Source organism: Canis lupus, chromosome 4 (assembly GCF_003254725.2).
Source record: "Canis lupus dingo isolate Sandy chromosome 4, ASM325472v2, whole genome shotgun sequence".
NCBI lineage: Eukaryota > Metazoa > Chordata > Mammalia > Carnivora > Canidae > Canis > Canis lupus.
The window spans coordinates 14518439-14530742 of NC_064246.1; the positions used below are offsets into that span (position 1 = coordinate 14518439).

At 32.4% G+C, this 12304-nt stretch overlaps 1 protein-coding gene and 1 long non-coding RNA gene across 11 annotated transcripts in view; one reads left to right on the top strand and one right to left on the bottom strand.

The window, feature by feature from the left end:
- Positions 1 to 12304, bottom strand: part of RTKN2 (rhotekin 2) — a 79975-nt gene that overhangs the window by 43253 nt on the left and 24418 nt on the right. For all 10 annotated transcript variants that reach the window (XR_004815100.2, XR_007410120.1, XR_004815099.2 and 7 more), the window contains 3 exons: positions 10277 to 10330; positions 8836 to 8953; positions 6247 to 6429 (listed from right to left, as the gene is read on the bottom strand). Coding sequence is in view for 7 of the 10 variants with exons in the window: in XM_025434349.3 (XP_025290134.1) it covers positions 6247 to 6429; positions 8836 to 8953; positions 10277 to 10330 (355 nt within the window). In the remaining 3 variants the exon portion in view is untranslated. The remainder of the gene's footprint in view (positions 1 to 6246; positions 6430 to 8835; positions 8954 to 10276; positions 10331 to 12304) is intronic.
- The window catches only part of LOC112651289 (uncharacterized), a 47574-nt gene that overhangs the window by 24929 nt on the left and 10341 nt on the right, over positions 1 to 12304 (top strand). The window lies entirely within an intron of this gene.

Consider the following 12304-nt stretch of genomic DNA (forward strand, 5'->3'; position numbering starts at 1 on the left):
TAGGCAAGTGGTGTATTGGAAGGAGAACCCCACTATACTATACTTACTACCTTTATATTTCATTAAGAAATAGTTTAAAATTATGGTACTTTTTCTGTTAAAAGACAAGTGACTGTATTTTACCACTGCAAGAATTTTGAGTTCAGAGAACATGACTTATTATTAACTTGGAAACCAATGTGCCATATGATTTAATTGCTGAATAATCATTTCTAAGATCATTAAATGAATAAAGAAATGACACCCAATGGCTGAGTATGTCTTTAGTTATGTTTGAACTCTGCATCATCTTTCACACAATCAAAACAGTAACTTCATTGTTCCTTGAACATAAATAACTCATTTATTCCAGACAGGGTTAACATATTTGTTCTATAGCTCCAATCTAATTTAAAATGTAGTATAGTATCTTTTTTAAAAAAATTAACATACCTTTTTGTCAAATAATCACTCTGAATTTTACCAGTTTTCTTGAAATGATTGTTTAAAATGACGTATATTTACACAGTGCCAAATAGTGTACTAAATAGTTCTCAAGAAGCATAAAATAGTGAACTCAGTTATTAGAGACACTGGGAAAATCTGGCTAAAGGAATTTCAGTAAGTGAAATTCCACAAATAAAATGAATAAATGAATCACATCAGGGAGCATGCTAAAAATTACCAAAAATGTTCACTGTCTTCTTTTGGATCAAACAATACTTTATGATGATATTTCAAGTTACTTCATTTTTAAACCATGACTAATTACAATGCCAATGCTTCCAAAACCAACAATGATCTCACTTTTAAAACATTCCTGTCAGGATAACATTTTCTTACTAAAACATTACACTCATTCCTTTTGGCCAACCCTAATATTGAGTTCCCAACAGTTTAAATCAGCTACATTTTTAAATATCAAATAGACCAATTGTTATAACATTAGGGTGTGGGGGGGGGAAGATTGGTCCAAAAATACTATGAAAAGAAAAATAAAAATGACTACTTTTAATGGTAGTTAATGTACTTTTCTGTCAGAAAGAACAGCTATATTTGGTCACATGCCATATTATTAGAGAAGATATATATGTCCCAAATTTGACCTTTAATTCCCATTTTGGTTGAAAATTAAAAGCTGTACTGGAAATCTTCTCATTGAACAAGATCACTATTGAAACAAACCTGATCTCCTTATGCATTTTGATCACTAGTGCTATCCTCAAACTCCTATCATGGTGCTGAAGCTGTCAGTTAAGGAATTATTAAGAGTCATCCTGGGCTATGAGTTTAACCTAGTATATGCTGGATTCACACCTGAAGCTCAGTAGAATTCAGGTATTAGCAGAACGAATCAGTGAAATGTAAAACATTTTACTCTTCCTTTGATCAACTTTAGTTGGTATAAATAAGCAAATGGCATACAAGTTGCATGGGCAATGTTCATAATGAAAATTAGTGTTTGGATTCAGGTATAAACCAAGTAGAATAACAAATCTAAATAAGAGAATGAACACTTCAAGATAAATATGCCATTTGTTACTTAAAAGAACTTAATACTGAGGCACCTGAGTGGCTCAGTCAGTAAAGCGTCTGCCTTTATTTAGCTCAGATCATCATCTCAGTGTCCTGGGATGGAGCCCCAATTAGGCTCCCTACTCAGAGGAGAGTCTGCTTCTCCCTTTGGGCCTTTCCCCCAACCCCCACTCATGCTTTCTCTCTCTTGCTGTCAAATAAACAAATAAAATCTTTTAAAAATGACAAGAACTTAATGCAAATACTGCTACACTCAAAAATTCCTCCAGGCTTCAAAGAGGAACATGGGTTAAATGCAAGTTCTAATATCACTCAGATTATCTTCTTTGAATTTATAAGCAATGGTTTTATATTTTAAAATATCCGTCTATATTTTATAATCCCATCTTGTTTTTAAATTGCAGTACTTAAGGGGCGCCTGAGTGGCTCAGTGGTTGAGCGTCTGCCTTCGGCTCAGAGCATGATCCTGGGATCCAGGATCAAGTCCCACATCAGGCTCCTTGCAAGGAGCCTGCTTCTCCCTCTGCCTGTGTCTCTGCCTCTCTCCGTGTGTCTTTCATGAATAAATAAATAAAATCTTAAAAAAAAATAAAAAATAAAAAATAAAAAATAAATTGCAGTACTTAAGCATGAGTTTGAAAAAAAGTTAAGGAAAAGCACTAGTCTCAGAAAAGTAAAAATAGTAACAATAATGGCAAAAACTTAATGATTAAATACTGTTTTTATTTTTTCCAATTATTAATTTTTTAGGAACCTCCATACTGTTTTCCATAGTGGTTGCACCAATTTACATTCCCACCAACAGTGCATGAGGGTTCCACCTTTCTCCACATGCTCACCAACATTTATTTCTTATCCTTTTTTTGGTAACAGTCATTCTAACCGTTATGAAGTGGTAGCTCACTGTGGTTTTGATTTGCATTTCCCTGATGATTTTTGATGCTGACCACGATTCTTTTCATGTTTCTGTTGGCCATCAGTATATCTTCTTTGGAACAATGTCTATTCAGATCCTCTGCCTATATTTTAATTGGATTCTTTTTTTCTATTAAGTTCTAAGAGTTCTTAATGTATATGAATATTAACCGTAACAAATAGATGATTTGAAAATATCTTGTCTCATTCAGTAGGCTGCCTGTTCATTTTGTTGATAATTTCCTTCACTGTGCAGAAGCTTTCTAGCTTCATGTAACAATTCGACTACTGGGCATTTATTTGAAGAAAATGAAAACACTATTTCAAAAAGACAGTGTATGCATCCCTATGTTCCCTATAGCATTATTTATAATAACCAAGATATGGAAACAACCTAAGTATCCACTAATGGATGAATAAAGAAGATGTGATATGTTTATGTAGTATATGACTACTCAGTCATAATAAAAAAGAATGAAATCTTGCTTTTTGCAAAAATATGAATGGACCATGAGGATATTATGTTAAGTGAAATAAGTCAGACAGAAAAAGACAAATACCATATGATTTCACTTATATGTGGAATTAAAAAACAAAATAAGTAAAAGAGAACTAATAAATACAGAAAACAGACTGGTGTCTGTCAGAGGGGAGGTGTGTTGGGGGGGTAGGCAAAATAGGCAAAGGGAGTCAAGAGGTACATTTCCAATCATAAAATAAATAAATTATGAGTATGTAATTTACAGCATGATGACTATAGTCAATCATATTGAATTAAATATCTGAAAGCTGCTAAGAGAGTAAATCTTAAAAGATCTCATCATAAGAAAAAAATCTTTAACTTTGTACAGTGAGCTAGTTACTAGGCACCATAACTAGACTTATTGTAGCAATCCTTTCTCAGTGTATACAAAACTGAATCGTTATGTTGCACACCTGAAGCTAATATGTTACTTGTTAATTTATATCTGAATTTTTAAAATGCTTACTACACACCAAGTTTAGGATTTATCTTTTTTGGTTTTTTAAAATTTTTATTTATTCATGAGAAACAGAGAGAGAGAGAGAGAGAGGCAAAGACATAGGCAGAGAGAGAAGCAGGCTCCATGCAGGGAGCCCCATGTGGGACCCGATCCCGGGACTCCAGGATCACGTCCTGGGCTAAAGGCAGATGCTCAACTGCTGAGCCACTGAGGCATCCCCGATTTATCTTTTTTGAATCTCATAATGAGCCTATGGAGTTAGATATTACATTATTATTATTCCCATTTTACAGAAGGAAAAGAGAAGACACAAGAGTAAATTACTCTGCCCTGGGTCACACAAATAATACATGACAGGATAAAAATTAAGTACTCACTGCCAAATAATGATATTTTAAAATGAGGTCTGAGGCTCACTCCTTTTTTAACAAGCTTTAAGGTGTATGAAACCCTAGAAATGTCTGTAAGGAGGCTCCTAATAAATGATTGTGTCTAAGCATCTTTACCTTTCATATGAGAAAACTGAAACCCAGGGAATAATGTCACTTGCCCAAAACTTGTCATTGTTTTGAATAAAGCAAAATAAATTTTGCTGCTTAAAAAAGTTTTAGAACTACTAAACTCTGTAGTAAATTCTTGACATCTCTTAATCTAGAAAAAGAAGGCCTTAATTCTAAAGGAAGAAAATGAATGGGTCCCTTATCTACTTTTTAATGATATTTATACGAGGAAAGACTTAACATCTTTTGTAACTATTTTTCAGTGGAAAATGGGGGGAAAAACCCATCCATTGGATTGTAACATGGATTTATGACTCATAAACTGAATTTTTTAAAAATAAAAAAGGGTCTGAAAACTATATTATAAATAGCTAGGGCTAAGTATTGCTTCATGAAATCTCTCTGCTTATGCTGCTGCAAACTCAGTCATGATGTAAAATGTGTTTCTCAGCATAGGCCTCAATCAAAAGAGACTGAACTATAATGCTAGAATCCCAAGATATTTCCCATACGTAATGTATCTGACATGAAGAGTTATTTAATTATGTTCTGATGATTGACATTTCCAGGGTGTATATACCTGAAATATTTTGCTTTCTGTAATTCTAGTCAAGTTATTGACATGCTGAAGAGCCAACTCTACCAAGACATGCAAAGAAATTCTAAGAATGTGGACTGATCAACAGTTTTCCCAAGAAACATAAACATAAAACTATTTGTGAAGTAACAAACACAATGTTTAAAGAAAATATCTGAAAGAAACCAGGGCTCCTCGAAGAAATGGGGACTCCAAGTCTGGGCAGAAAAATAAAAGATGAATGTGGAACAGCTGGTGTCAGAAAGTAAAGAGGCTTTCAGAGATTAGGTTGTGTCAAAAGCTACAGGAGTCAGTTGAAAGGGTTCCCCCTGATCAAAGATGGGACAACTTGGCTTCAAAGAGAATAATAACTATAACAGATTGAAACACAAACATATACAAAAATTCAAGAGTTCAAATAAGAGAAAACACTGATTACCTCCATGGTTGCTAGGATATCAACTCATTATTCTAAAACTGGGTAAGTAAAAGAAGCTAGCATTTTTTTCTCCCTTTCCCCCATCAATTTTTCCCAATTATATCCACAGTTCATGAAGGAAAAGTCTTTTCTAAGAAAATTCAAAGTTTAAAAACATATGCATGACAAATTTAGAAAGTCACCAAATTATAATCCCTAATGAAATAATTATCAACAACGGCTGCTAAAACCATTAGATGAAACATTGATAAAGAACTTTATAATGGATGAATTAGGCTGGCAACACCTGAACCCACTGCACAATTTTAATAAAACTGTAAGGACAAGGCCTCCTAATGGAGACAGTAGGACATACCTAAAATTATTTTTTTTAAGATTTATTTATTTATTTATTTATGAGAGAGAGAGAGAGAGAGAGAGAGAGAGGCAGAGACATAGGCAGAGGGAGAAGCAGGCTCCATGCTGGGAGCCCGATGTGGGACTCGATCCCAGGACTCCAGGATCGCACCCTGGGCCAAAGGTGGGCACTTAAACCGCTGAGCCACCCAGGGATCCCCAGTACCTAAAATTAATATGAAGTATTATTATCTAAAAAAGAACCTGAATCAAATCAGTCCTCCTAATCTAACTACCAGTTGTGGGAAACACAGGAGATAGAAAAAGATGTTTAAAAAGAAAGACAAAGACGGCATTAGCTAAATTTAAATATGGGAAATTCTGCAATATCTGATTTCTTCAATAAACAGGACAAGAAAAAAGTAGAAGGGAAATCATTAAAGACTAAAAGAAACATAAAAAGACTCACTTAAGCACACTGTAGACCTTATTTGGATCCTGATTTGCACAAACAAATTACAAGAGGACATTTTCATAATGGGGACAATTTGAATATGGACTGGATATCAGATGATATTACAGATTTATTTTTTATGTTGTTAGACATGATAATGGTAAAGAAGTTTTGTTATAAAGATATAAAATATTTTTAAAAATCTGTAAGAATAACGCATGACATATATAGAAATCCAGTTAGTAGACTGACAGGCAGTAAGCAGTTTGACAGTCCCTTTTTAAGAAAAATATTTCAGCTTTGTGGTAGATACTGGAATTCCAAATCACTAAAACACACTGTCCCTCAACTTCCTACTTTCAAAGGAAGGTATTAAGGAGACCTCAACTGGATAAATGTGTTTTGTTTCTGCTTCAGGATGCTTTTTCCATTTAAAATGTAAACTTAAACTCCACATACAATACTTTAAAATGTCACAGATATATAGTAATCCTATGTCACTATAAATGCTGTATTAAAAAACTTACGAAATGGACGAACATGTTTCATGATCTTCTTGAAGCACCAAATTTATTTTCTTCCCTGTTGCTTTACTTATAGATGTCTTCAATTTCTTAGCTAGTTTTTTGGGTGTGTTGGTTATGGAAGAGTCTTCTATACAGCAGCTATATACTTCCACCTTTACCTGAAAGTCTGGCTCTGCTTCATTACTAAATCAAGAGTATTCACAACATTAGAAATTTAACTCAGTAGAAAATAAAATTGGAACATCCTTTGGTGTTTTCATAACATTTAAAATCACAAATTGAAACGTTCATGTTAATATATGTTAATGAGTCAGAATCTCCCCCTGTTTAGTATCTAAAGGACCTGAGACAGTCATAGCAACTTCCAGAGCTACCAGCTTCTAAAGTAGGGCCATGTTAACACAAAGCAACCAATATATGCAGGCACAGTCCTAAAGAAAAAGAATAATGCCCTCTGGTCATCTTGTTGCCAGTGCTATTTCCTGTTGTCCTGCCTTCAGTTACACCTCTTTTTAAGGTATTTATATAATATGTGTGATTTCCTGAAATAACTATTCCTCCAAAAGGGAAAGACTTAAAAATCAAAAAAGCAAAGAAAACATAAAAGGATTCTTCTGTTGCAAACTTCAGTGTTCATTTCTTTTTCATAAAGAGTCACAGTCCAATCACTACCACGTCCTCCCCACCCCACCCTACCTTTGTTCCCAATAACTCTAAAATAATGCTACACTGTTTGGTTATCTAGGGGAAAACAAACATACAAAGCAAGAAACAATACAAAGAGCTATATTGCAAGGCAGGAACTTCTTGAGGGAGAGTGCTGCTTTGGTGGTCTCTAATTTTTAACCTTGCATAAAAGGTATTCAACACACTATTATACTCATATGCAAAAATTCTGCACTTTTAGCAAATGCTAAGCTTGGCTTTGCCCTTTTTTAGACACAATGAACTACCTTTACCATAAAAGATTGTGGTGGTGTTACTAACAATAAAAGTTACTTAAAACCACAAGAGAGGTCCATCAGCAGTAGATGTTGCCTTAGATGGAAGATCCGTCAGTCTCAGAGATTTTTAAATGGCCAATCTATACTTTGGATACATCCAAGAAATAACTCCCAGATAGTTTTATAGTTTACTTGGCAACCTTTAAACATACAGTATTCTTGGTAATGACTAACAAATGTCAATATTTAGAGAAAAACCAGAGATTCATAAATATTGAATACTTATTAAAAACAATTGTAACAAAAGCACATTTTTAAACAACATTTAGAACATTTGTCAGCAGTTATTTTTGGAACAATTTAAAATATTTACAGAATTTTTCAAAAATTATAAATCATGTGTTGTCTTCCCAAGTAACTTGCATTGTTCGTTCAATGAAAAAAATTTTATGATTTTGTCTTTGTGGTAAAAACAAATGATAGCAAAGTGATGTGAAGAAAAGAGCCCATTAATAGGATGATTTTGGTAGAAAAAAATGCACTAGCAAAAGTTGATTATGGAGATAAATGTAGTTGGATAAGGAAGAAAAATTATTCTTTACAGTCTCAACTATGTAAGCATTTGGCAATATATTCTGAGGATCCTAAATAAATTCCTTTGGTTCAATAGTTTGTAAGAAGCCCTACACAACTGCTAATAACTCAGAGCAATGCATTTTATTTTTCCATGCTACACAATTATTTATGGGACACTGGACAGAAGCCACAAAACATGGTTTGCAATAGTTTTTATAATGTTATGTGAGTGGCAAAATTACTCTCAAAACTCAACTGTTTAGCTCCATAGCTGAAAATGGAAAAAAAAAATGTACGTTCAATTTTATTTTAATAGTTAAGTAGCTATTAATATTTAGGTATGAAGACAGTGTTTTTGAAACCCTGAAAGAAATACAAGTCACACACTGATTTAGGCCAATAGAACCTTTGAAAGAGGCCAGGAAAAACTTATGTTAGTTAAAAATGATTTCTATGGCTACCTGAGGAGTTCCTTCTGGTTCTGTATTATGACCACAATAAAATGAGCCTGTAAAAGAGCAGGGGCAATAAAAACAGCCCTAAGGATCACCCAATTTTTTATTGTTTTGGAGTACATGAAAGAAGTACACCATAAGAAAAAGAACATCTCGAAATTTTACCAAAGTGCTTTCCCTATGGTACATTATTTCAGGACTATCTTATAAACAAAGTTGTTATAACTATTTTAGTGTTTCTGTAACTAAATACCCTATATGAGATGTAAGAACCTATTTTATGCCCAGATCCACTCCATATAAAATAATGTTATGAGATTCCAGTGTATTCATAGCTTGGTTAATAATAAACTATAAATGTTTACAAAAATTTCTCATATCCAAGGAGTCAAATATTTACTACCAATATTATATGATTTCCACTTTATTTTACATTGAAAAATTTCAAATGCAAAAATGGGCTTCTTTTGAATAAAGTAATTTTCAGAATCAATTTAAACATTTAAAGATCTTAATGTTCAAAACTAATCCAAAACCCTCAATAATTTTGTCTTCCTTTAAATTATTTTCTGAAGACTTTTTTTTTCATTCTCTGAAGACTTAAACATACTTACAATATAGTTACATTTTCAAAACATATATCTGTGATTGTTTTATCCACAATCATCATGTCAGTATCAAAAACTTCGGCTCCCATTTTGAATAAACAGAAAATGGCATAGTGCTGTGATCCTAGGGGAAAAACAATGATCCATGAAATGAATCATGCCTACGTTATGTTAAAATCTACTTGAAAATGACAAATTAGTTCAAATATTTGTTAATAGGCTCTTGTTTTCATACATGTTACACTGTAATCCTTAACTTTTTATAGGGACTGTTCTGTCAGTATATGTCCACATCCTTCCCAACCAGAACAAAGCAATTAAACCAAGGAGTATCAAAAAATAAAGTTGAAAATATTGGCCTCTCAGTAGCCTAAAGTAAGCCTCACATTCATAAATTTTATTCCTAGAAAACTCTCTAAGCTTTCATTAGTATCCATTTTATTACTGTGTATATACTATTACCTCTCTCATTTTGGTTTCCATACCTATTTAAGAAGAAGTTTTCTATTATAAGAGGTTAGGAGCAGACACGTTAACAACAGCAAAACATTTTCCACCAAACTGACAGCAGGGGAGGAAACCACAAAAACAATAAAAAGTAGATATGCGAACACAAAAAACATAACTGCTGAGCCTTTTAATTTGGTGATGTTTTTTAAAAGTACTGGGTGATTAAAGGGCTAAAACCTCATTATTGAGAAAATGTAGCTCTTCAGAAAAACTTATTCTCTATAGTAATCAGAAAGATATGCTTAATCCTCACATGTATTCCTTTGTAAAGTAAATTATATTTCCTAATTGAATAACAAATATACTAACCTGATTTTGGATTCTTCATATAAAACTAATTATGCTCAATATGATTCAATTTTTAAAAGTACGAGGAACAAAGCTATCACAATAGACAAGAAAGATAAAGGATTATCATATCTTTTCCGCTTTGCCTCTAACAGCTAGAAATCATTTGAGGTTAATTTCTATGACCTAAGCATTACATGGATTTGTGAAGACTATATAAAGCCATAAAATGCTAAAGGGGAAAAAAAATCAGATTGAGGTAAAAATCTTTCCCTCTTATACTCTGCTAAATAATCTGAAGTAACAAAACAAGGCAAAAAAGATCTCCTGGATTTTGGTCAAAAAGAAATGCTGCCTTAACATTTTCTTTTGTTGCACACTTCCCTTCCCCACAACCTGTTACTTTCCTTGTATAGGTTCCAATCAACAACTAAAAGTACATTAGATAGGCATTATCTTAATTAATATCAAGTAATTACAACATATTTGTACTAAAACTGAGAAAACACAGTTCAGCAAGATATTATTTATTCTGCCAAATGACATCAATTTATTTCAATGTGGAAGCAGCTTTTTTCCCCCCAATAATCACAAATTTACTATATACTTTAAAGAAAACATTTCAAATATAAATTAAAATCATACATACGCTCCTTATTGCTGAAGTGATCAGAGTCTTTCCACATTAGTGGTATTCGAATATCTATGAAGAAAGGGAAAAAGAAATGACAGGTAATAATCTTGATAAGTTTCATTTCTTAGAGTGAAATGAACCTCTGAATTCCATAATGGATTCTGACTATTAAAGCCAATATAAAATTTATCATTTAAGTATTCTAACCCAGGCAATATTTTCTCAAAAATTGCCTAGACTAGGAATATAAAATCTATTAAGTTATTTAAATAATTTACCAAAAACTCTATCAACTATTATTCAACAAATTATTAAGTAAGGTCTGTAATAAGCTTATGCCACAACATTTTCATTTTGTGATTTATGTTTTTGAAATAGATGAAATTGTTGAATTTCTATTTGGGGTAAGCAGTAGCAACTAATGTAAATACATTTCAAAATCAGAAAATAATAGGTAGAAAGGACGTCAGGACTTCCACTCTGCAAACTTTAAAGATGAAGAAAAGTGACTTGTCTAAGATCATTGTTCATGACAAACAGATACAAACTCTTTCCATTAAGAAGATTTAACTGGTCTAGGAAAGAATTTTCAGATCTTTATATATTCATGTTACAAACTACAGCATTTCCCTTAAGAAATAAAACTGAAAAGAGTAATGCATTCCTTCTTTGAGACCAAGAAAAGGGTATATGTTTTAAAGGAGATAGAAACATATTTTCTCTCATTCATATATTCTTCAAACTTTAAAATAATTGTTTTAATGATCTATTCTAGATGTTAATCTAGATCTTTGACACAGTCAAAATTTTTCCTTCATTATTCCCTTTAAATACGAGATTAACAATTTTCCTCTGATATTCTAATGGTATCTATATATTTTCTTTTTTTAAAGATTTTATTTATTTATTCATGAGAGACACACACAGAGAGAGAGGCAGAGACATAGGCAGAGGGAGAAGCAGGCTCCATGCAAGAAGCCTGATGCAGAACTCGATCCCTGGACCTCGGTATCACACCCTGAGCCCAAGGCAGCTGCTCAACTGCTGAGCCACCCAGACATTCCAGTATCTATACATTTTCAAAAAGAATCAAAGTTCTACCAAGTAGATTAAGATGTATGAATTACAGCATAACACAATACAGTAGAAAGTTCAATGATAAAGTGAAATTAGTTTTACTTTTTTTATTTTTTTGAAATTAGTTTTAATTACTCAGAATATAAATACTTTAAACCTTTATGGAAAAATTTTAACGATATTTCCCTATTACACTTATGGTATTTAAATGCATATTTTCATACCGGTTAATTATGCCACTTTAAAATAATTACAAATCTTTATGAATATAAGCTTCTTGGCTACATTTATGTTTTGCTTCACTTTAAGTCCCATGATCTTGTCTAGATTTTCATTTGTTTAGAATCCTTTTTAAAGTTCATAGTGCCTATTTCTAATTTCCTTTCTAGAAAACCTTTATAATACTCCCTTGTCTCTACCCTACCCAACCAGCTAGGTATGTATGAGTTTCCTTCCACGGCTGCCTGAGCCATTTTGATTAAAAATGTTACTTATTAGGCTCTCTCCATATGCCAAGCTAAACACTTTATATACATCCAACCATAATTTTTAAAACATATTTACTAATTTAATAGCCAGCTGACAAGATTTATTTAGATTTGCATTTTCCTAAGTAACAAGAAAAATGTTAAAACATGTATTGCCATTTCAGTGAATATTTGTATCCATGATCCACTTTTCTTTTAACATATTGTTTATGCTCTGTACTTTTAAAAGTTAATTATTTAATCTATGTGAGAATTTTGGGTATATGAGGTAAAAATATATATATATATATTCTTCTTATAAAAATAATTGTTCCAGCTCCATTTATACATCTAATAGGACTTCCCTTACTCATTGATTTAATGATTCAATGGATCTTTATCATATGTGACCTTATGAGTAAGTATCTGTGCTTTGGGTATATGCTTTACAGATCTAATTGAATAATTTATCAGTTTTTGTCTATCCTAATACTAATAC